At 39.8% G+C, this 24,113-nt stretch overlaps 1 protein-coding gene and 1 long non-coding RNA gene across 2 annotated transcripts in view; one reads left to right on the top strand and one right to left on the bottom strand.

The window, feature by feature from the left end:
- The first annotated feature begins 11,401 nt into the window (after positions 1 to 11,401).
- Positions 11,402 to 15,009, top strand: LOC309719811. The gene is made up of 3 exons (XR_014280325.1): positions 11,402 to 11,575; positions 14,279 to 14,350; positions 14,669 to 15,009. It is a non-coding gene; the product is annotated as an uncharacterized lncRNA (long non-coding RNA).
- A 2,144-nt stretch (positions 15,010 to 17,153) lies between these two features.
- Positions 17,154 to 24,113, bottom strand: part of commd10 (COMM domain containing 10) — a 65,678-nt gene continuing 58,718 nt past the window's right edge. Inside the window, exons 6-7 of the mRNA XM_082553579.1 lie at positions 17,935 to 17,994; positions 17,154 to 17,724 (exon numbers count right to left, since the gene is read on the bottom strand). Of these exons, the coding sequence (XP_082409705.1) occupies positions 17,686 to 17,724; positions 17,935 to 17,994 (99 nt within the window). The 3' untranslated portion in view covers positions 17,154 to 17,685. The remainder of the gene's footprint in view (positions 17,725 to 17,934; positions 17,995 to 24,113) is intronic.

Below are 24,113 nucleotides of genomic sequence, written 5' to 3'. Positions count from 1 at the left end.
GGGCAAGTGGGGTAAAAGTAGACCATGAAAAAATCGCCAGGGAGGCAGGGAGAGTCTAGTGCGTGTTGACAGTGCTGTCGTGTCTTGGCAGTGCCAGTTAGACTCTGGAGACGTCTTCAGCAGACATCGCCGCTTTTTGTCCAGAACCAAACCAATGTCCACAGGGAGGTGGTGGTAATTATGGTGGCCTCTTAGACTTATTTCGCCGTCAAGCAAAATATTAAAATTTTCACTTCATTTTCATTCCGTTTATTTATATAACAACAATTCAAGACAATAGTTGGCTTGACATGTTTTATTTATTTAGTAGGCTAGAGCCCTTACTTAGTCACTTAGTACTTAGTGACAGTGGGAAGGAAAAACTCTATTTTGACAGGAAGAACCAACAAGGACAAGGGTCAAGAAGGGCCAGCCATCTGTCATGACTGGTTGGAGGTGAGGAGAAAGTGAAGAAAGTATAGGCAGACAGGGCAAAAGAGACATTATAGAGTTAAATAATTACTAATGCTGGTTTAAACCTCTAAACGCAATAGTGGTGTATAAACACATTAAGAATGAAAGGAGGTGAGTGAAGGAGAAATGCTCAGTTCAGTGGGAATGCCCCTCCCACCAGAAGCGTACCTGATCGTGAACCATCTCTTAGCTTTATCAAAAAGGAAAGTTTGAAGTCTGATCTTGTGAGTAGAGAGTGTGTGTCTTCCAAAACCAAACTGGAGGCAGGTTCCACAGCAGAAGGGCCTAATAGCTGAAGGCTCATGCTGTTCTTAGTTTTTCAGCATCACTTCGAGACAGGATGTTTCTAATTTTAGACTGCAGTAGGAGGCACAAGAAGGCAATCCTACATATTTGTTTAATGAATCCGTTGAAGGACATATCCTGGTCAGAACTACAGATTCCTTAGCTAAGTAATGTTGTGCATTGCAGCGAGGAGTGCTCAGACCTCCGCATAGGAGAAACCAAATAGCCACCCCATAAATGCATGGCACAACATAGACGAGCCTCCTCGACAGAACAAGACTCTGCCGTACATCTGCATCTAAAGGACAAAGGTCACAGATTGTTTAAAAGAGGCACAAAAGAGGCCATGCAAATCCACTGTGGACAACCATTTTTGAACAGTGGCTGTGGTTTATGACACCAACTGTCTACCATACACAGCGCAGTTTTGAACTGAAGAAGCTTCTTGGATGAGAGGTGTCTTTGAGAAACTTCAAGAAGTCCAGTCCAGTCGCATTCTTTCTAAGCTCTTTAGACTACCATCAACTGGATGACTGAAAACCTACACAGACATATACACAGTGAAACTGTTTGGATGATTCAATTTAACCTAGCCTGCTAGCATTTGTGGTAATTGAGCATAGTGTTGGATTAGATAGGCCACCGAACTAATCCTTCAAATTTGGTACATGAGCAGGGGACAGTACGTTTTAGTTCATGCCCTTCTGTTCATTATTTTAACAAATCTAATCTGGCATCTCTTATTTAAGTTCCCTTAGCCTGACTGCAGTTGGTGCTGATTCTGCAAGCAGCTTTGCAAGCCACCTCCAATTCCAGCTCTTCCTCTTCACATTGTGTCTGATTTAATCAATGTCATGTCTGTTCTGCTGTGGTAGCTGATCTCCTCCCTTCACATACCAGTAAGGGAGGGCTGGGAGTTCCCAGAATGGAGTATTTACTAAACAAATTACTGTAGATGAGAATAAATACCTACTTTTGACTAAAGTGGTCCAGACTGACAAAAAAACAAACAAACAAGATTTTAGCAATATCTGCATTAACACAACAATAGCTAATGGCATTATTTTGTGGAGCTTGAGGTTTTGTTAGAAGAAAAAAAGACAGAGACAAGAGCATCTAAGTCTAAGTTAGTTAATCAGTCCTGGATTCATTGTGCACAGTTTTTATTTGTGGACATAAATGAAACAGTGTTTATTGTCATGAAATTAAAATGATGGGTGTTATAAGTAATTGGTCATTTTAGCCCAATTTGGTAAGTGGTTGTACATATTCTGATTCTGATTTTGATATCATAAAGACATAAAATGTGATGTAGAAAAGACTCTTCAAGGTCTACAATATACTTGTATGCCAAGTTCGGCTGCCCATTTGATGTGCAGGACTAAAGAGAAGCAACTGTGTTCTAGAGTCTGATATCTTTATCCTAAAATCCTTCCCTGATTCTGTTACATTTTTCTTACTCATTACTGTTGTTAGGGGCAAAACAGCTAAAAAACCTTGGCTTTTCTTTCATCTTCTCTACACGGATCATCACCTGTAATAGATAAAACCCTTTAGTAGGACTGCGTTTTTAATCACTCTGCGAGCACTTGCTCAGAGCAGCCTTCTGTTTCTTGTTTTGCCCTAACGCTTATTTCTGTTTTGTTTTGTCAATCAGCTCCTTTTTCTGGTCCGTGAACCCGACTTCCTGCTTTTCCCACCATTGTGATTTACATTCCCTTCCTTATTGTGTGTCTCCAGTGTTTTTCCCTTGTCGTATTTGTTTCCCTGATATTGATTCCCCACCTGTATACTAATCCCTACTTGCCCACTAAAGACTTGCCCTGCCTTGTCCTGTTTTGCAGTCGTCTGGTTGTTAGACAACTACCAGAGTTAAGTAGCTAAAATAAGCTTTCATGAGTGAAACATGAAAAGCTGCTTCTCTGCACATGTTGATAGGATACAAAAGGTTATTTGAATAAAAATCTGATTAAAAATAGTAATATCATAAAACCTAGGTAAATACAGCACCCGAGTGCATTGACAGAAGCTGAAACTGAATATGAATGTCCTATAAAGTCAAAGGGACATGCAGTATCAAGGTTTCTGTTTCACTGAGAGATGCAGAGCACCATATGTGAGACAAACCTGCTTCAATGGCATATATAATTCATCAAAACACACAGAAAACTGCATAAAAATATTCTTATGCCACAGTAGCAAACTTCTTTCATTTATGCCAGGTGAACTTTGCCTGCGCCAAGGTCGTCTCCATAATATCATATCGCAAGATCAAAACCGCAACTTGTTTATTGGAAAATCTGCCCATCTGGCTAAGCATCATGGCTGGCAGCAAGATGAAAAGATGACTCACTGAAATAATGTTGGGGAATGAGGGAAAAGCAAACGATGTGAATCATGAGTATAGCCTGGCAGCACCCGATTGGCTCTATAATGGAAACCAGACTATACTCAGCCAGACGAGGCTGGGTGCCCAGCATTGCCACCTAGGGCAGTGGACCAGCAGAGAGGCACTAGCTGAATGAACATGCCTATTCAATTTGCCAACTGTGCAGCCAGCTAGGCAGAGCATGGAGGCAGAAACAGAGAGAGACAGAGAAAGATGAGAGTTTGAGAAAGACATCATGGTCATAGCTAGAAGGGTTTGGAAGAGCAAAGACTGGAAAAAAAAGTGAGGATGGAAAGGAGGACAGGAAGTTAGTTTTAAAAGAAATAATGATGTATCTGCTTTGAACAATGTGGACAGCAGGACAGAAGCAGAGCTATGACCTTTCAATGGAGCGGCCTTTGTGGTGTTTCCTGTGCTATGCTTTTTAGTGATGAAACTTTGACAAGTTTAAGTACTATGCAGGAAGCTCAGCAGGCTTTAGTGTCGTAGCAACACTGCATGTGTAAAGATTTCAGACCCTTTCTGCAAGTTTTCTGCATTTTGGTTTTACACTAATCTTACACTAATCATGGAGTGGGGGGTGGGGTATCTATGCACCGTCATTTTTTTTTTCTTTCCAAGATGCTGTATTGGGGTCAGGCTTGAATTCTGGCTGTGGCACACTTGGACATTCACTAAGTTTTCCTGAAGCCCATCCTGAGCTTTCTTGGCTGTATGTTTCTGGTTGTTCTTTAGTTGGAAAAATGAAAACCTTTTCTCTAGTTTCAGCTCCTGGACAATCTGGCTTAACATTTTTTTTCTGCATCCATCTTTCCCCTCTGTCCTAACCACTCTCCCAGTCCTTGTCACCAAAAAAACATCCCCAGAGCATGGGGTTTGACTGCTGTATTGCTTCCTTTCAGATATGACAAAAGAGATGCATGTAACAATATGCATGTAACAATATCTGGTGCTATGAAACTCTAGTAGATAGGAGGCAAGTGGAAGCAGGGCGTACCAAAAGAAGAAAACTGCAGTTCAAAAAGAGAGTTATTCCCCATACTGTCAAAATACCTATAAGGAAAAAAACCATTGCCAGCCTAGCACCAAAAATGATTGATATCTAATTTTGCTCGGCTATTCTTACGGGACACAGTTTGGAATCACATTCTTGCTTCAACTGTATTTAGGTAAATAGCTGAGAGCATTTACACTTTTAACGACAGATAGGTGCCAATAGCAATCTGGGTTAGCAGAAAAAAGCCTTTTCTTTCTCTTAAAAGAACATGGTAGCATTGGTAGTATTCCAGTGTCTAATGTAAGGCCACCTATCTGAGTACTAAAGTTTCAGTTATTGCTGCGAAAGGTGGTTCTTGGAGTTACTGAATGATTAAGGTAAAGTTTTTCACAGGACTACATAGAAAGTCCTGAAATTAGCTTTAATAGCTAGCTGTCTGCTAGATGTTCCCTTAGCTAACTCAAGTCACTGAGCTGGATTTCATGAACCAGTTGGTGACCTCTTGGTATATGCACCCACTTTTTACAGACAGCTACACTGAAAACTGTGTTCATTGCAGATTTTTTTAAAAAAAAATCTGTCATATTATTATTACATGGTAATTAAAGTACCACTGTTTAAAAAAAATCCCCACTTTCTGTTAAATTTATGGAAGCTCTGAGTTTTGAGTTTGTCTCAAATCCACTTAATTTTTGAGGTCCTTCCTTGCTCGTTTTAGTCTCCTGAATTCTTGAAACTTGTACTAATTAAAGCACGACCTCCTGATTGCTGCTTCTCAAACTGTGATCTTCCTCAGAAACAATCCCATGAAACAGTTGTCAGAGAAGTCCCTGCTTACATTTGCATTACCACAAGCGTAAATGCAGCTTTGGCAAGAAAATAAAGGTGACTCATTGCCAACTGTGATAGATGTCATGCCAACTTCCAGCATCTACGAGATAGTTTTCACATTTTACTATCATGAATGAAACAAATGACTCCCTGCAAGGTAGAAAACAAATCAGTGAACTTGTGTTCGAAGATGCCTGGCAGCAAGATAAAGTACATGATTTGTAGTTAATGGGCTAAAACAGACCTTTCATGCATCCCACTGTGGAAAAACAACAACACAGTTAGCATATTGAACTGTTTCAGCATGTTGCAAAGGTTAAAGGAGCATCAGTTTATTATCTTTAATTTTATTGACAGTTATTTATCATGCTTTGCCATGTCTAACTTAAAAAAAAAAGAAATTAAAAATTTATATATTGGAGCAGTTCAATGTCCACATTTTTGCAGACATAAGTTAAGAAAGTTGAGTTTGAAAAGGGAAAGCTGGAGAAGGAGTTTTAACATCCCCTGTCTAGAGGAGGAATACTTGGTTCTGAAGCTAGAGAGGAGCTTATATGTGTAGAGCAGACAGAGTTTGGAAAGTCACGAGAGAATGTTGTAAAAATCAAGACGATGGGATACGAGAAGACAGAACCTGTGAGAAGCTGAGTGCCCCAGTTCATTTTTAAAAAACAAGATGAAACTCCATTCAAGTCAGCAACTTTCATATAAACATGCAAGGAAGATACCGCTGCTATAACTTTTCCTGTCTGTGCCCTGCAGCAAGATGTTAATTCTACAAAGATAATAACAGAGTGGAAAAAAGAAGAAATACATAATACATACATAATTGGAAAGAAGAGAGTTTTAGAATAGAAGGGAAAATCATAATTTGCAAAACATTTGTTTGTGTGAGGACTGACCACAGGTGGATTATTGGGGCTTAAGGTTGAACGGCCAATTTGGAAAGAAAACAAACGTAGAGCACCACTGAATATCTGATGTGGCGATTCTGCTCGAAACAGCCAGAGGAATGATATATGACCATTTATCACCGTGAGACCATGAGAAAAGTAGTGCATTCTCCTAAAACATTCCCAAATTCCCAAATTAAACCAGCTACAAGTCCAGAACTATAAACCATGTAACAGGACAGAACCCCTGAAGGGTCACAAAGGTAAAACATTGATACCTTAGCTTGCAAAAACGTTTGCATTTCTTCTAGCCCTTACAAGAAAGCTCAGCTGTATGATACAGTAGGCTATTATGTACAGTAGATTGCCTCTTGTTGTACAGTACAGCTGGAGTAACTGCACTCTCAGCTCTAGCAGCACCGGCACAAGTTTGCACCATTGCATTTAGAAACAAAACCAAAGAAAGTCACTGACCAGCTCTCAGACTATAGGTTAGATTATGACTGCAGCCTTGGAAAATATGACCAGTTAGACAAAAAAGCAAATCAAGTACCTGCCATGATTCAGCAGTTTGTAACAGCAATAGCAAATTTACTCTTCTTTTTGACTTTATCTGCCTGTCACATTATTGTGGAGGAATTTTGGCTCGCTCTACTTTATAACGTTGCTTCAGTTCATTAATGTTTGAGAACATTTTCTTATGGAGCCATTGCAACACCTTGATTCTTTTCTCTTGTTGCAGATGCATATCCCAGTTCAGCCCAAACTTTAGCTGTCAGCCTCACGTTTGACTACAGTCATGGTGCCCAGGTCCTATTGCTACAAATCATTCCTAAATCATGATCCCGCCTCACTGTGTTTCATGGTGAGTATGAGCCAAACGTGTCACTGTGACCAAACATCTCCACTTTGGTCATGTTTTAAACATGCTACCTGAGCCCTGAAGAGTCTGAGATGTAGTTTTTGCAGTTTTTGTGATCAGTGCATGGGTGAATTTGCAATAGGAACTACACTCCTGGGGCACGCACACACGAAACGAATGACAGACTTGCTACTGGCCCAAACTTCTGCTTTTATGCAGGTGGTCGCTCTTACTGATAATCAATCAATTTGATTATCAGCACCTGGCTGCTACTTACCGTCTTAATTCCTATGGAAGCAGCAAAGGTACACTTTCTTTTTCACATTACTGTAGCTGTCATAGTGATCTATCACTGGGGCTTATCACAGCAAAAGAGATAAAAAGGAAAATAAAAAGCTATTTATGCATCATTTCTAGCACTATACTCAGAGGTTAAAGTGGATTGGAACAAGGGCTGCTGTCCTTCTACAGAAGAGGAGCCGGCATAAAGAGAGTAGTAATGTTTTGTGGCAGTTTATTTCAAATGCAATCTTCTAACAGCTCAACAAATATCAGCAAACACACAAACTGCGTCTGTTCAGCGTGACACACAATGTGCCTGCTAGCTAAAGGTACGGCTGCTTTATTTCCCAGGGAGAAAAAAGACAGTGTGATAACTTCACTCAGAGATGGAAAAAGATGTGAGAAAGAAAGATTATTCTTTTTTTAAAGGCAAGCGCTGCCCAGTGACATTTGATAAACTGGAAATTTAAAGCTTACACGTAATGTCCTCATTCATTCTATTTTTTGAAAATAAATCTGATATTGGATGTGCACATGATGGGAAACATCCTGCGAAACAAATTGAGGTAACACAATAACTTTGGTTTATTCAAAGGTGCATAAAAATAGTTTGCAGTTTAGTGCAGGCTACAGTGTTTAGTTTGCAGTGCTGTGGGGAATTCATAATAATAGACTATGTTGGACTGGCGCAGAGAGGCTGTGGTGTTCAGCGTCAGTGTTACATCAAGCGTAGTAAACATCAGTTTGAATTTAAGCTGATGTTGGTGGTTAGAGTCACGCACTTTGCACCTTTGCACTGTCTAGATGTTGGAAATCAGCCACGATAGAGCTCGTGTAACCTGTAATCTGTCCATATTTTGATGAATTGAGCATGTAAATCCACAATGAGCAATAACCCTCAGAGCAGCAGCACCAACACATGTCAGCTGATCACAGCCTGTACACAAAGAATATCTACTTTCACTCAAAAATATGAATTAATGTGACATTTTTCTATTTTATTTGTTTCCTCCCATATTGCACTACAAGACCCATCTGCCACATTAAACCCTGACTGTATTCAGTTTTCTGTTCAGGTGTGGAGGTAAAGTGACTTTACTTTTTCACTTTTATTTAGAAACTATATTTTGTGCTTACTTGTGTCATCTGTGTCTAATGTTTAAGTGCATTTGATCATCTGAAACATTTAAGTGTGACAAACACTTAAATGGAAATCAGTTTGTCACACCTCTGAATGCAAAACATAGTTTTTTTGGCCTTGTTGTAAATTTCTCAGCTGTAACTGTTACTGACTCTGAAGTGGAAATCAAGCAAAACAGTGCTTGACAGCAACCTTCTAAAAAAGGTTGCATAGCTGACACAGACTGGTCCCAGTACAGCAATTTCCAAGTTAAAAGGTGGTAAAAGTTGCACAACCTAAATGCGTGAAGACACTTTTGCGCGGCGTATAACTGTATACCTTAAGCCGTGGAAGCAGTGTGTAAGTTTAAAAAAAAGTGTGTGTGACAGGCAGTAAAGGGGAGAGGAAGTGGCATAAAAACAACTGTTAACAAGTGAAGAGTGAAAAAACAAATAAAAGCAACTGAAAGTGCAAAGTTTAAAAGGAAATAATGAGTTTAATGAAGAACTATCAGACCTGCTTTTCAAACTATCGCATGGATGTATCATTGAAGTCCAACCTCAGAGGTGAGTGTAAAGTTCAGGTGTTTAACTGTTTTCATATTTGTCTCAGAGTTGAATGTGTCCACTGGTTTCCAACTCTGCTGTAGATTAAAAAAAATATCTGCACTTCTTGATCCACGCAATTTGAGCTGGGATCATGATACAGCTTTTCTAATGGCTCGAGCTGACAACGTGCCCTTAAATCGCATCAACCCCAGAATGCCTCAGATATGTTACAAAAAGGCTACGGGGGCAGGGTGACATGTCTCAAGGTTGCGGATTACACGAAGAAAGCAGCCCGATCTACATTATTACTAATTTATTTCACATTAGATATCCCTCAGCCCATTTCAGAGCTTGTTGGAAGCCAGAAGGAGTTGAGCTGTGAATCCAAAAGTAACTCAAAGTTTTAATAATTCAGTTCTCACAGATCTTGTGACAGGAAAGAACCTCTTCACTCGAATGCTCGTCATCTCTTAAATAAACAAAACAGTCAAAATAAACGTACCTTATTAAAGAGCTGTCCTTATTTGATAAGCTGTTGTTTTTGCTTCATGTTCTTTACTGGCTCTGAGTTATTGTATTTGCACAGTGGTTGCAGCTTTAGACATTCATGATGTCTTAATAGACAAAGTGATAGATAATGTGCACTGGAAATAAGTAGCTGCAAGGGTTTTAGGAATCACTCAGACTCTAAAGATGCATCAGGAGAAATGCTGTTCCCTGTCATTCGTAGGTGGAATTGCCTATATACTACAGTTGTGTACATTGCCTGTAAATGCTCTCAGTGTGTTATAGCCTTAGGAGAAATTATATTACTTGTCAGTTTTTGCAGGTGTTTCACATTTTGCAGCATCATGCCTTAACACGCCTCAAGAAACACATCAATTCAGAAACGTGTTCGGATATTTTCGTGCCTCAGCGGTAACAAAATCACTTGCACAGTGCATCTGTTCAGTAAACCTGACGGCAGCCAATCAAATTGCTTGAGAAAGACATCACTTGTTCATGGTTGGAGGAGAATAGAACTTCTTTATCTTGCACTAATAAAACCTGAAACTTCTTTAACCCTGTCATATTACTGTTTGACCTTTTAACTAACCAAATATGCCCCAAATAAAGAGTTTTATTGAGTTATATTTGGTTGTAGTGTCATGCATACAGTGCACTTCATTCTGATGTGTTCAGTATTTTACCATAAATGTGGAACATCAGCTGTTAAACAGTCATAATTGTGATGATTTTGTGCTTTTGGGTGTCTGAGAATAAGTTGAGAAAATACTTTAAAACTAAAACCACAGTCTGAATATTTGCAGTAAAATGAGAACTCATTTTAAAAGGTGAATAAATACATCAATCAATCATTAATTCATCAATCTTACACTGGCTTTCCTGAGCCGGCTGAGAGATGCAGCCACAGTAAAGACAAAGTACACTCTCTCAGTACTATAATAAAAACAAATAACTAGTCTTTATCAGGTCTTAAAATACTGGCTCACACTTCTTTACAACTTTGCTTCAGTTCATTTTGGTTTGTGGGCATTTATTTAAGCACAGCTCCCACCACAGCATTTCAATCAGGCTGAGGTTTGGACTTTGACTCAAAAACTGGAATACTTTGATTCTATTGTAGATTTGCTTGTTTGCTCTCTTTTTTCATTGCACTGTCCTGTCACGTGAACAGAGGCTTGTAGACTCCCTCTTAAGTTTTTTGCAGTTTCTCTGAGCATTTCACTGTCTGACCTTGAGGTTAATTTGCTGGGACATCCATTCCTGAGAAGGTTGGCAACTGTCTTGAACGTTTTCCACTTACGAACAATCTTTCTCGCTGTAGAATGATAGATTTCAAATTGTTTGGAAATGGACTTATAACCTTTCCCAGATTGATGGGCAGCAACAATTCCTCCTTGGCATTGTGTTAACACACACCTAAATGCTTCAGACCAGCAAACTGCCCAAATGTCTGCTTTGATAAAGGTGGCCACACTTGGTGATGATCATTTAATAATGAGCACCTGGCTGCTACTTACCCTCTTAATTCCCTTGCTTAGTTTTCCACACACTGCTTCTGCATTTTTGGCTTAGTTTTGTTAAATAAATAATGACACGGTGTAATATGCCATGTGGTGCTGTTCATCAGAGGTTATATTTAACCCTTTAAGACCTACCATAGAACCAAGTCTGCCAGAGCTTATAGTATATTTTTACATGCTGTGGAGCCATTTTTTGGAGCATTTCAAGTTGCTATACATCAATACAACCATTATAGCCCAAATTTTAATAATATGTATGCATTAAGTGCATAGTAATTACATAAATTGCAAAAAAGTGCAATAAACTACAAAAAAAATTGAAAATCGTTTTTGATTTTTTAACATATATTTCTAGTTAGAGAAATTTAAGAGGCTTATCCCTCAAAACTGTAAATACAAAAAAGTTGCACAAACTAGTTTCCCACCAAAGGAAATTTATTTTAAGTGTCTTCATAGTTTTATTTTTGAGATACACCAATTTTCATATACTGCAGGAAAAACGAAAAAATATATTATAGTGCAAATTTGCAAAATAACAGCATATGCATCAAAATAAACTATTTCCAGCAGTGCAATATGAGTCCTCAGCATCCCAGAAACGACACAGAAAGTCATAAAGTCAAACATAACTTTAAACACAAGTATAGGCTCATAAGGCCACGATGGTTAAAAACTACATTTCCGCAAAATGACGTCACTTCCGGTTTCGGTAAGGTCATGCGGTCATGTGATAGTTCACGATGGAGTAGGAAGTGTTACGAACAGCTGATCGGATCGGCAAAGCGTGTTTCTGGAATATTATATTTTTGTTGCTGCTTTTTAATGCAGTTTTTGCAAAGCTATATGTGGAAGAAAACTGTGACCTAGGACAAGCTGATGGCATAAGATGTAAGTACAACTCCTCTGGTTTCATATGCAAAAAAATTTATTGCGCTAGCTTACGTGGTTGCAGTGCTACCGGGATTTAAAAATAGTTACGCAAAATGGAGCGTGTCCGCTCCGACCGGCTTTAAAGGGTTAACTAATTTTAAAACCTGACAAGGACCAGATTATTTTTATTATGTTTTGATAAGTGGGTGTACTTTCCTTTTACCTTGAATATATAATCACTCAGTTTCTAGGCTTGCCCCGGGGCCTCCTGCCAGCTGCATATGCAGGAAACCCTTCAAGGGGAGCTGGATGCCACCATAGCTGTCTCCTATCAGCGTGAAGGAACATTAGCTCTATTCTGACTTCTCTGCTGACGTCTGTGCTCCTCACCTTAGCTTCAAGTCTGAACCCAGCCACAATCTCACTCTCTCCTATTAAGTTGAGGATTGGAAGTTGGGTTGGAAATACTTCAGCGTCCCACTCAGCGGTCTCTTCACCACAACGGTCTGCTTTACACACGCTCCATCAATCCACACATCCATATCTCACACGCTACCTTCCCATTATAGAAGACGATCAGGATCTGGAGCTACTTAAACTCCTTCTCTCGAGGCAACAGCTCTTTCCAAATCAACAGGGACAAATCAGCCATTTTCATCAGAGAACTGTGGCCTCAGATTCAGAGTTACAGGCACTAATTCCAGTCACTTCATACTCAGCTGAAAAGTGCTCCAGTCCATCTTAAAGGTCACATTTTGATAAAACCAACCAAAAAACAAGAACCTGAGTTTGCACTCTCTAAAATAAATATATATTCCTTGAGATTCTGTCTATGGTAATCACAAGAATGATGGCAGACAGGGGGCAACCCTCTCAGAGTCCAACACCCACTGAAAATATATTTGACTACCTGCCAAGGACACAGAATGGCAAAAACAGTTCTGGAAATGTGGGAGGTATAGAGGTAGGTCAAGCTGGTCCTTTTATAACTCCACTTTCTACTGGAAAGAACATTTTAAACGTTTTAACAACCAAGCACACATAAGAGACAATGACATGCAAAAACAAACTGCTCTTGACACGACACAGATTTATTATGACTACCTCTCTCCCCGCCATTGTTCACTTTCTATTAGCTGCTCATGGCGTGCGTGTCCATTGTGAAGGGTTGCTCGTCATAAAAGACTGGTGCTATCTGTGCAACTTAATACTACTGTTGTGACTCTCAGCCGTTGTTCATCTCTTACAAAAGACACTCATGATCTTGTCTCCTTTGTTGTTGGAAAGTAGCAGTTGTCAAGCAGGCCCGAGACAAGCGTAGCTGTAGAGACAGGGATTAGACATGTGAACTTACTGTACACACACACAAGCTCATTGTCCACTGTTTAGACATAACGCCTTTATAAAATATAATAATTATACAGACAAATGCAAACATCTATGCTGAACCAAAAAAGTTACATCTATTTTACTTCATGTACAAATTGAGCTAGACAACATGTTTTTGGCATAATTGGACAAATAATCCATAAGAACCTTTCCTATGAATTAATTTTTTCTGTTAACTGGACTCTTGTACTTCCTCTTGGTCCTCTTTTTAGATTTGAGAAGATCTTGCCTGTGATAGAAGACTCTGACCAATCACAAGGCTAGATCAAGTGAACAGTGAAAAAGTCTGCATATGAAAAAAGATGCAGTTAAGCAAATAAATTGTATCTGGTTACTAGAGCTTCAAATACAAGGTGAACCAAAAAGTTTGCACTGATTTCCTTTTAGAGCTTATAAAGTGTGTGCATATGCTAATCTGATGGGAAGGGCTACAAAAACAGAGGGGAGAGACACATGATGACAGCCTATTCTGAATTTCTGCCTGTAGATTTCCTAGTTAAAAGTCAGTTAAAAAAGTAAAAGCTACCAAAGGTAATTGGATGAGTTATTGAATGCAGAGCACCTAATCTTGAATGCAGTGCATGTATAAGCTAGTTTCTAATGTAACAGTTATTCTGTACCTACAAGTCTTTGTTATTTCTGGCTCTGCATTTCTTTATTTCTACTTTTTGGTTTGCAAGACCTTACTCCATTTACATCTTTAGATATTAGCTTTTGGTCACAGCAGCTTTAAATCAGTACCCTTCAATGAAATTGCCTCAGTTTGCCCAGATCAAGTACATTCATGTGGCACTTTCACATTCCAATGTCAAAAGTTTCAACTTTTCACATGTAAATGTGCAGTGAGGACTGCTCGCCAACTGCTGAGTCTGAAATTGAGAAAGCATCCAATTTTATACAGACGTGTTCTACTGACTAGGAAGCACCATGAGTAGAGTTTTCTCATTTGTAACAATTTGCCTCAAACTAAACTGGCGACATCCAATGACGAACCCTGCACAACCTGCAAGCCACCATTTCAATGAGCTTGGAATGAATTTCACAGGGAGATTTTTTTTTGCAATGACCAGGCACTTTAAAGAGTATGGGTAGGTTGTGTTACTGCTTCTTTTTGTATTTGCTCAGTCTGGGTTTTTCTTGGTGTAACAGCTTGCGTAAACATTGTTGCAACTTACTTTTAAAAAGCTTCCCTATCTGCAACACATAAACCTGTTTTTTTCTACTTTACGTAGAAGGCATGACTGAGTAAAAACGAAGAGGAAAATTGAGTCAGTGTTGTGGGTAGTGGCGCACTACTGAGTTCAATTGTTTGTTGGCTTTTCTGTATCCTAGAAGGGAACTATCAGTGTCTGTCATCTGTGGCTCAGCGCTGTCAGCCCTACAGGACCACAGCCACATATGGAGGTAAGCCCATTTGAGACTTATTAAAGCTAGACAAGTACAGCATCCCCCGACTAGCTGCTTCGTAAAAAAAGTGTGTTCCTCTCTGCGTGGTGTCCAGCCTGACTTAGTTTGCCTCATAACACACACCAGAGCAAGTAAACTGCTTTGACAAGTACACGCAGAGACCCAACTCACCAGACATTAATACACAGGCATAGACACATACTCCTCCTATTCCTCTCATTGGGACTGTGTGTGCTGTATCTTGCTGGATCTCAGTGTGAGTCTCAGTGTGTGAGTGTCTTTTTTCCTCATCTTTTTTTTTTTTTTTCTTTCCAGGCATCCATCTCTGCATCTCGGCCTTGCCATCTGTTCTCCATGCTGTGGAACATGGCGCTCCCTCTGGCTGCAGGCGTTTTCACATGGTGGCAAAAATTGTCAATTGTGGAGTTTTTAAAAAAAGGGAAAAAAAGCTGAGGACAGAAATTGTTTAGGATGTGGTCTAAAATGCCGCAATTCAGACGTGTGTAAGGAGTGTGTGTAAACATGTCTAGTTTTGATCTTGTTTGAAAGGTGTGGATTATTTATATATACGTCTTTGCATATTACTTTGGAAGAAATAGCAGTTTTATCTTTCCTTTTTTTTGCACTATATTTAAATAGTTTAACAGTTGCTACACTAATTGGCAATTACTGGACCTACTGCAAGCAGGGTTCCCATAGTAAAGTTTTTCCATTTTAAAAGCTGGAAGTGGCAGTAATTTTGTTTGGTTGAGTGCGTATTTTTGTTTTTATCATCTGTCTACCTGCTGATTATCCTATTAACAGAGCTTGCCACCTGCTAAAGTTGGACATAATCAGCAGTAGAACCACATGAAAAGTTGCCTTCTGACTGAAGGAGAACTTTTTGAAATGCAAATATAGTTTGAGATTTTTTTTTTTAAACATTTCCAAAGCAAAGACAGGCATGAGAAGTTTCTCCTAACGTCATATTTACGACTCAATTTCTCCACCACTAATCTGGCTTTAGAGCAGCAGCTTGGGGTTAAGAAAAGCAGCTTTCTCCCCAACATCTTTCTGCCAGGAGGAACCAGAGGGGTTCCTCAGCCAGGTGGCATTTATTATCACTCTAGTGTGTTTTGCACACGACTCATGAGATGTCTCAAATGACATATCCAAGAAGCATCCTGATCCGAACCCCAAGCCATCTTAACTGGATCCTTTGAGCTCCTCACCCTCTGGCAAAGGAAAATTCCAGGCATCCAGCAAAGAAAGCTGATGTTTTTCATTTTTGAGTGTTTCTACTGATCTAAAGCCACAGCTTACTAACACCAACACAGCAATACACCACGAATCGCCGGCTGATGTTATCCTGACTCATTAACAAGACTTCTGATGTATTTGCAATAACAACCTGCTCCAAAAACAATCCCAAATAATTTGTCTTCAGAGAGCCACAGACAGAGAAACTAAGTCACAGATGGCTGGAAAGCAGCCTTACTAAATAAATGTTGGAGATCAATGTCTGAGGGCAACACATCAATATCACCAGCAAGAAGCATGAATGCTTTCTTGAAGTTAAAACGCCATCTCTTAGTAAACAAAAGAAGAATCATGACAAGGTACAATCTGTTTCTTGTATGCTCATAAATTGAACTTGTAATTAAGGCCTCAGTCACACAAGGCAAGGGGCTGGTTGTCCTGGCAACCTCTGGTTGCTAGGGAAAAATGTATATTCCCCAACTGGTTGGTGAGTGGTCGCTGTCAGCCCCCGAATGAAATTGGTCACAAAGAGGCCACAGCACCCAAAGCTTCCTTGTCATGGCTTTGGTCATTAACAGACTGGTGCAGCTGCCCATAGCTTGTATAGAAGATGTCACGATGTTTGCAAATACTTGCCAACTACTAGCTGGGCAGAAGGCAATGCTAAACAGTGTGTTGCAGTTTTCACAGTTTTGTGACTGCTCGGTTAGTAGTAAGTGTTTGTGGGCGAGTTGGTGCCTTCCATGGAAGTTTGGGCGACTATGGCAATCTGCTGGTGATTAAAGTTATTACAAGGAGGTCTCCTTTGCCACCAAATCCACCTTGTGACTGCCCGGAATCATTTTCCAATTATTTGAAGAATATACAGGCCACCCTCCCAGCCAGTGATTGGGGTCTCTGAATAGTCTCCAGGCCTGCATCACTGGGGCTTTTACAATCAATCTCACCCTAACTTCAATCTCTAGCAACCACTTGCCAGTCTGTCAGGGAGTACACATTTTTCCCTACCGGTGGTTGCTAGATGTTGACCTACTGTTCCCTCTCTGGTGCCTAACGGACTTAAAATTTCAAAAGCCATGTGACAAACACTACATAGGTAAACAAGTTTGAACATATACACAAATAGGAACTAACACCATATACACGCCACTGACTCTACACTTTACAAATGAAATTCTTCATTTTGCCAGACAAAAAAACCCCCCCAGTCTAACAGATCGAATCACCAGAGAATGCAGAGAAGAGCTATTGGATAGATCTAATAAAGTAAATGGGTTCACTAAAGCTCCAGGGGAAAACAACACCTGGGAATTAGGGAACTTCTCAAGCTTTAGTTCAGTGTGGACGCGAGGAAATTATGCACATACAAGCATACACAAAAGGGCAGACGCACAAACAAGGACACAGTCATACACCCATGTTCTCACAGACACACAATTGTGCACACAGTCTCATACACACAATCACGCTGGAGGTCTGCTGTGCCTCCCAGAACTCCCATCTGTTGAACCAGCAGTCCAGGTTGGTCTTAATGAGAAATAATGAGCCTTCACTAAATAACAACAGCTTGGATGGATTTCACCTCCACTTCAGATTTTATTAGAATGCCATGGAGAGTAGTTCATTCTTCAAGCTACACAATGTATTTGTTGTAGTTCAAAAGACATTTTGACATTTAATTTCCTTTTTTTTTTTTTTTTCTGAGAGTACAAAGGAAACTTGAAGCTAAATGACTGTTGGCACATTTTCATCATCTACATCTTGTTATAAGGAATGTATAAGGAAAGCAAGCATTAATTTACTAGAGGGTGGAGAAAACATTATTAAACAAACTTGTTCAAGTACAACTCATACTGATGAATTTGGGGTAATTTCCCGCTATAAAATCCAGGCTCTGAGTAATGAGTGCAAAAAGGAGTTCAAAAGGGAACTCATTTCTTCAAACTTGACATATTTCTCAAATAAATCAGAGCACAAAATTTAATTGCTAGGCCTCTAACAGCTGCATGGCTGTCAGCAAAAACACCATTAACATATAGTTCGTGTGCTTGAGTGTGTCTGTGTGTGTGTGGCTGTACAAAGTCCAAAAGGCATCATGTCAGGGAATCCAGCTGTCCTTGGACGATTTCGAGCTGAAAGAAAGAGGGGAAATGATGAGTTTTTGGAGCGAATGTGTGCACAAAAGAATGACACAAAGAAGGAGAGGAAGTCTGAAAGAGATATTTAAAAAGATCGAAGTATGAAGGAGTGCAAAATGCAACATGGATACTTGGCACAAAAACACGAAGATGATGTGGCATGAAAGTGGCACGGACACACACACGAAACATAATGAAACAAACCTTGTTGTACAAATCAAGCAGTTGCTGGTGGTTAAACTCCACGAAGACATTTTCCTGAACCTGGAGAGACATAGAGAGAAACGAGGTTAGAGACAAGCAGAGAGGCATGACATTTATGGGAGGAAACAATCGAAAAAGTAAGAAAACTTCAGAAATATACAAAAGCAGCAGCGATGAGGAGAAGCAGCGGCGATGAAAGCACATAGGTAAGAGGCATGACGCAGATTTCTCGAGCTGGCTTCTTGCGCTTTCTATAAAAGCCTTCATCAATTATTACTGGTCTCTGACCAGTATGCACCATCTTTTAAGTCTTATCCATCAGTTGTTTAAAAATACACAGAAGAAAAAAAGCTGTCCACCATCTTGCACAGGGAAAACCCATCACTGTCTCCATTCTGTTGGCTTACTTTAAAACCGTGTCACCAACCGTAGTACAAAACTACACACGACTCAATAATACAGGACACTGCTTCTTCTACACTGTCAAGCATATAAACCATCATCCGCTTTCTATATTAGAATTAAATAAAGCAAATACTCTTTTTTCAGTTTATTCTTTAACAATGTTTTTTTTTCCCATTTCATAAAACAAAAAATATCAAGTAATATAGATTTGAAACACCATGAATGCAATCATGTGATAGTTTAATGAAATTAGTCCTGTTCAAGAAACATTTGCATATGCATGGTGTGACTTTTAGAGCTAAAAACATTTCGATTCATTTGACTACATTTTTGCTTTTACCAGCAGACAGGTGTAGTGTAATGTCACAAACAGCGGGTCACCCAGGGGAAGCTCATACAGCACACTGACGTGAGGTTAGCACACTGCAGACATTCAAGAAAGAAATGTGTGATTTGAGTAATGGGGAGCCTGTGCCACAGTAGATCTTTATGTCTAACAATGCCTCTGGCTCCTGTTATAGACTCAGGAGTGAAGTCATGTTAATGATGGATCACGAAAGTTAGAGGAGCTTTTGTTTTTTTATACATTAAATGATGCATTTTTCATCTGTGAAGCTGGAATATGAAACTAAGATACATGAACAGTCCAAGTTTGCCTTTAGTTTCATAAAGTTTACTACTTTATGTGCTAATTCTTAGGTTAACACTGGAGCCTTTTTTCTCTGCAGACTCTGTAGAAAACTATACAGAACCAAGGGCAACCATCACTGAACTACCATCATCATCATCGTCATCATTATCCCATCAGAAACTCAGACTCAACGATAATCCACCTATGTGAGCGGGCGTAATGGGGAGACACTTTATCAACACCCATCACAGAGAAAATGAGAACAGCAGTTTTGTAGCCAACTAAAGTGCATTTATTGATGTTACCCTAAATGTACCAAACTCTGATCCAAGAAGGATAGCAGACAGGAGGGAAAAGACAGAATGAACGAGATAGACATGAAGGGGAAAAAAAGGAATTAAATAAGTTCATGCTGAAAGGCAGTAAAACTAAATGTGGGTTTTCTGATTGTACACTCCCATCTAAAGCTCCACTCCCAGCAGTTCGGTGCTTGGAGACTAAACGGAGCTTGGGGGCTTGAAGCTAACTGGCTGGCTGGTTGGGTGGGTGGAGGGAGGCCATGTGTCATGGTAAATTAATGACAGAGATATTAATTAGAAGCTACATTAAAAGTCCATAAAAGAGAGAACAGAGGGCTGTTATCTCTTGTCAAAGCTCCCACTCGACAGCAGCTTCACAACACAAGGAAAATGTAGGACAGCCTTGAATTTAGCTACAGCTGAGGGAGCGCTGCAAGGACAGCCCAGCAGGTACTGAAACAACTAAATAAAGTGTTGTTACTGAGCGAGATAAAATGAAAAGAAGATGCACATCAAAGAAGATCTACGAGGTGATAAATCATTTCTCAGAGGAAAGACAGTTGCCGTTAGGAAATGATTTGATTTGAAGGAAAAAATTGTGCATGCAGTGAAATTAGTTGAATGATGAACACGTTTTGCTTCCAGTAGCATTAATCAGCCTCAATTCACGCAACTCCCTCCCATTGATCTCCACTGTGGCAAACACTATTATAATGAGCAGACTCCTGTGCTGCATAATAACTTATCTCGGTTAACAGTCTTTAAGTGTGCTCGGGTCACAGCAGCACCAGGAGACTTGGTGGAAAAGCAGAAATAAACACTTGTCAGCTGGCTGAGCTGCCTATTGTTTTCTGACAGAGGTAAGACAAGGAACAGCCAAAATGACGGTTGTATGTGTGTGACTGTGATCAAAACTAACCTATGAGAAGAAAAAGCGTACAACAAACCGCAGTAACGCTCGGTGTCTTCATGTGAGACTGACACTGTGTTCTGATAAGATTTTCAAAAGACTGCTGTGTGTGTGTGTGTGTGTGTGTGTGTGTGTGTGTGTGTGTGTGTGTGTGTGTGTGTGTTTTATCTTGGAAAACGCATTCCTAAATGTGTATGTGTATGTGAGTGTGTGTTTGGCCCATCAAATTGTTCCTCAGGGTTGAGATTTTGCCAGGCAGTAACCCAACAAGGCTCTGACAGATCTGGGCTAACACTAATGGGGATAGGATGCATCATCCTTGTCATCACAGCCCTGTACAGCCCTAAAGTAGGCGCACGCACGCACACAGATATACATAAACGTTTCATCTGTCGTAGTGCTAAAAAACAGAAAACAGGATAAACCCATTAACATAATCACAGAATCACTTGCATCTGGTGTTCCATATGCACTACATGTTAAACCGTATATAGGCTAGACACTGAGGGAAACCCAAAGCACGAGGGAGAATGAACAAGCAAAGGCGTAAATTAGCAAATAAATGACCTATAAAGTCATAAAATAAATCAACAAAACTCCTTGAAATATATCCTTGAAATGTAGGACAAACTTTTCTTCTCTCAGTGCTAAAAGCTCTCAACAATGTCACTTGTACAATTCTCAAGATGAGTCAACAAAGTCACAGAGGATAAAGACTCTTTGGGGATTACAGCATAACTCACCATGAGGACACCCTGTTAATTCTTTAGTCTCTGGACACTTGAAGCAAAATTACAACATGCACATGATTTCCACAGCTCTGGCCTTCAGTGCTATCAGTAATAACAATGTTATGTCAGTTTCTCCAATCTGGATGTGTTGTTCGATAGCAGAGAAACAAAGACAGTGAGATATTAAATGGATGCACATTATAGGAAATGTTATTTAGAAGGGAAAAAAAGGTACCATTAACGAGGAAACTGACTGTAATGTCAATGTAACATCATTATGTAATAAATGGTTACTGATATTCTGGCTGTGTTCACTTGAACTTTTACTTTTAAATCGTGGTAGACAACCTGTCTAATTGGCAGCTTTAAAAACTGGACCCCAAACATCCACCAGATTCACCAACTTTTTTATTGCACAAAAATTGGGTTAAAATTCTGTTGTGATTATTATTATTTTCGTTATTCCATTTTTTATATATGCCTTTCATCCCCAGGACTGCCTTAATTCTTACAGGTACTGGAAACATTCCTCAGAGATTTTAGTCCATATGGACATGATAGCATCACACAGTTGCTGCAGATTTGTCAGCTTCACATCTATGATGCAAATCTCTCATTCCATCACATCTCACAGGCGCTCTTCTGACATCTGATGACTATGGGGGCTATTTGAATACAGCAAACTCACTGTCATGTACACGAAACCAGTTTAAAATGATTTTGAAGCTTTGTGACATGACACGTTATCCTGCTGGCAGCAGCCATCAGAAAATGGGTACACTGTGGTCATGAAGGGACATGATCAGAAACAGCAGTCAGGTAGGCTGTGGTGTTTAAACGATGCTCGGTTGGTACTAAAGGGCCCAAAGTGTGCCGAGGAAATATCCCCTACATCATTACACTAACACCTGGCCAAACTGCAGGTACAGAGCAGGATGGATGCATGCTTTGGTTGTTGCTGTTTTTGGCAGATTCTGACCCTACCCCAGCAGAAATAAAGGCTCATAAGACCACACACTGTTTTTCCAACCTTCTACTGGTCAGTTTTGGCGAGCCTAGGTGAACTGTATAACAATTTCCATTTCTTAGCTGACAACAATGGCACCCTTGAAGCAAACGAGCTCTAGTTGCTGCTATAGCCCATTTGCTTCAAGGTTCAACTGTTGTATTCAGAGATGCTCTTTCCCCTACTTTGTTTTGCAACAAGTGGTTATCTGAGTTATATCAGCTCGAAGAAGTATAGCCATTTTTCTCTGTTCCTCTTCGGCAATACAACTCTTTCTCTGAGAGATCTGCCACTCACTGAAAATTTTCTCTTTTACCGTTTTCCCCTTCTGATGCTGGATTAGATATAAGCTATTTGTATTAAGGATAAACTGTGGCTGTTGCTCAGGAGGCAGAGCAGGTCATCTACTAATCGGAAGGTCGGTGTTTCGTTCCCTGGCTGCTCCAGTCTGCATGCTAAATATCCTTGGGCATGATACTGTGAATGTGTGCAAATGTTAGACAGAAAGCACTTAAGCACAAAAAGGGCTTATATGAATGCATGAATGGGGTATGTTGTATAAAGAGCTTTGAGTCCTCGAGTAGAAATATATAAGAACCAGTTGCACAAGTGTACCTAATGAAGTGGCTGGTGAGTGTATATAGTTTTCAGAGATGGATTTCTATGAACTTGCCACATACATTTGTTGCACCCAGGTGAGGAAACCTAGTAGCTCCAGTCATCCCCTGACTTTGTATCCAGAGCTGCAAACACCAAATCTTTAAATCTTTCACAAATACACTGAAATATTTCAAAATTAGATGTTGGAATTCATCTCTTTTTCCACCAGCATGACATTTGTGATTCATAGTGCAGGTCTGGATGAACCTTAGATAAACTTCTTAGGGTGACCCGACTTTACTGGTCCATTGACTTTCCATCGAGTGTCACAATCAGGTCAAATAAATATCGGCATATTTGTATGACAGGTGTGTTTTCTTTATGACCTCAGAGAGTCACGAGTGTGAATCTTGTCTTGTTCTCGTACAACCTGTTTACTCTTGGCCTTCTGAGTTTTTTGGGGGTTTTTTTGGCTTGTCATATTTTATTTTACAGATCTTAGTATTTCTGATCTGAGACATTACTCCGAGGAACACAACAAAATTTGACCATGACCTAAAACCTAAACCCAAACTGAAGCATTTTAAACAAGAATTTCCCCTTTAAATAAATATGAAATGGAAAAACACTACTCCTCCTGAAGCTCAGAGGGGCAATCATCTACTGTCATCTAGACGAACAACGGGTAACTGCAGCACTGACGTTGAGAACAGAGCAATTTCGTGTTATTCAGCTTAAAGAGGTTTGTTGTATTCTTGAGTGTGTTCCAATTGATAAAGAAAACGACACTTTCAACAAATGGTGCTTTTATCTCATCAAGTTGTTACTGTGGCCAGTTCTAACAATTTTAAAGAGACTGTGGTGGCTTTTAATTCACACGAGTTCATTGGAATGGGGCTAGGAGGACGCAAAAACGCACTCTTCATAAATTATTTGCTCCAGTACAATAAAGTAAAGCTTGGATTTGAAACACTTGTCAAAGGAGTGATTTTTTTCTTTCCTGAGTGCTACACAAAAACTGGATTTCTTACTTCTGACAAATATAAAACAAAGAAGGGCATGATGGGAATAAGGAACGGGAGAGTGAGTACAACATGAAAAGAAAAATAGAATGACAAAAAAAGAGAGGATGGGAGAAATGAGCAGCATACTGAAAGAGTAGAGGACAAAGTGAAGAGTCTCAAAGACAGAACAGTATCTTAAAGGGCAAAAGAATTGTGATTATCTAAGAGAAGGTTCTTTGTGACAAACAAAAAAACCCTCTTCTATTACTTAAATCCAGAAATTTGCAAACCAGATATAAAAACACAGCTGTGGATAATTTCACGGAGAGCGATAGAGACTCAAAGCGGGTCTGCTGGGTGAAGCAATCTTAAAATATGCATGGCAGGGTCGATACCAGACAGACACGATGTGAAGCAAATCAGACTCAAGTGTTGAATACAAGTGACAATCAATCTTCTGCAGAATAGTTAAATGATATGTGTGGCCGTGTGAAGGGGCATCACAGTGGTGCCGCGGTGAACACTGTCACCTCACAGCAAAACAATTTTCGTGTTTGATTGAGAGCCTTTCTGCGTGGAGTCTGCGTGCCGTC

This window comes from Aulonocara stuartgranti (genome assembly GCF_965226115.1).
Source record: "Aulonocara stuartgranti genome assembly, chromosome: 12".
Taxonomy (NCBI): domain Eukaryota; kingdom Metazoa; phylum Chordata; class Actinopteri; order Cichliformes; family Cichlidae; genus Aulonocara; species Aulonocara stuartgranti.
The sequence above is the reverse complement of the archived record's forward strand: the minus strand, read 5'-3'. Positions and strand labels throughout refer to the sequence as shown.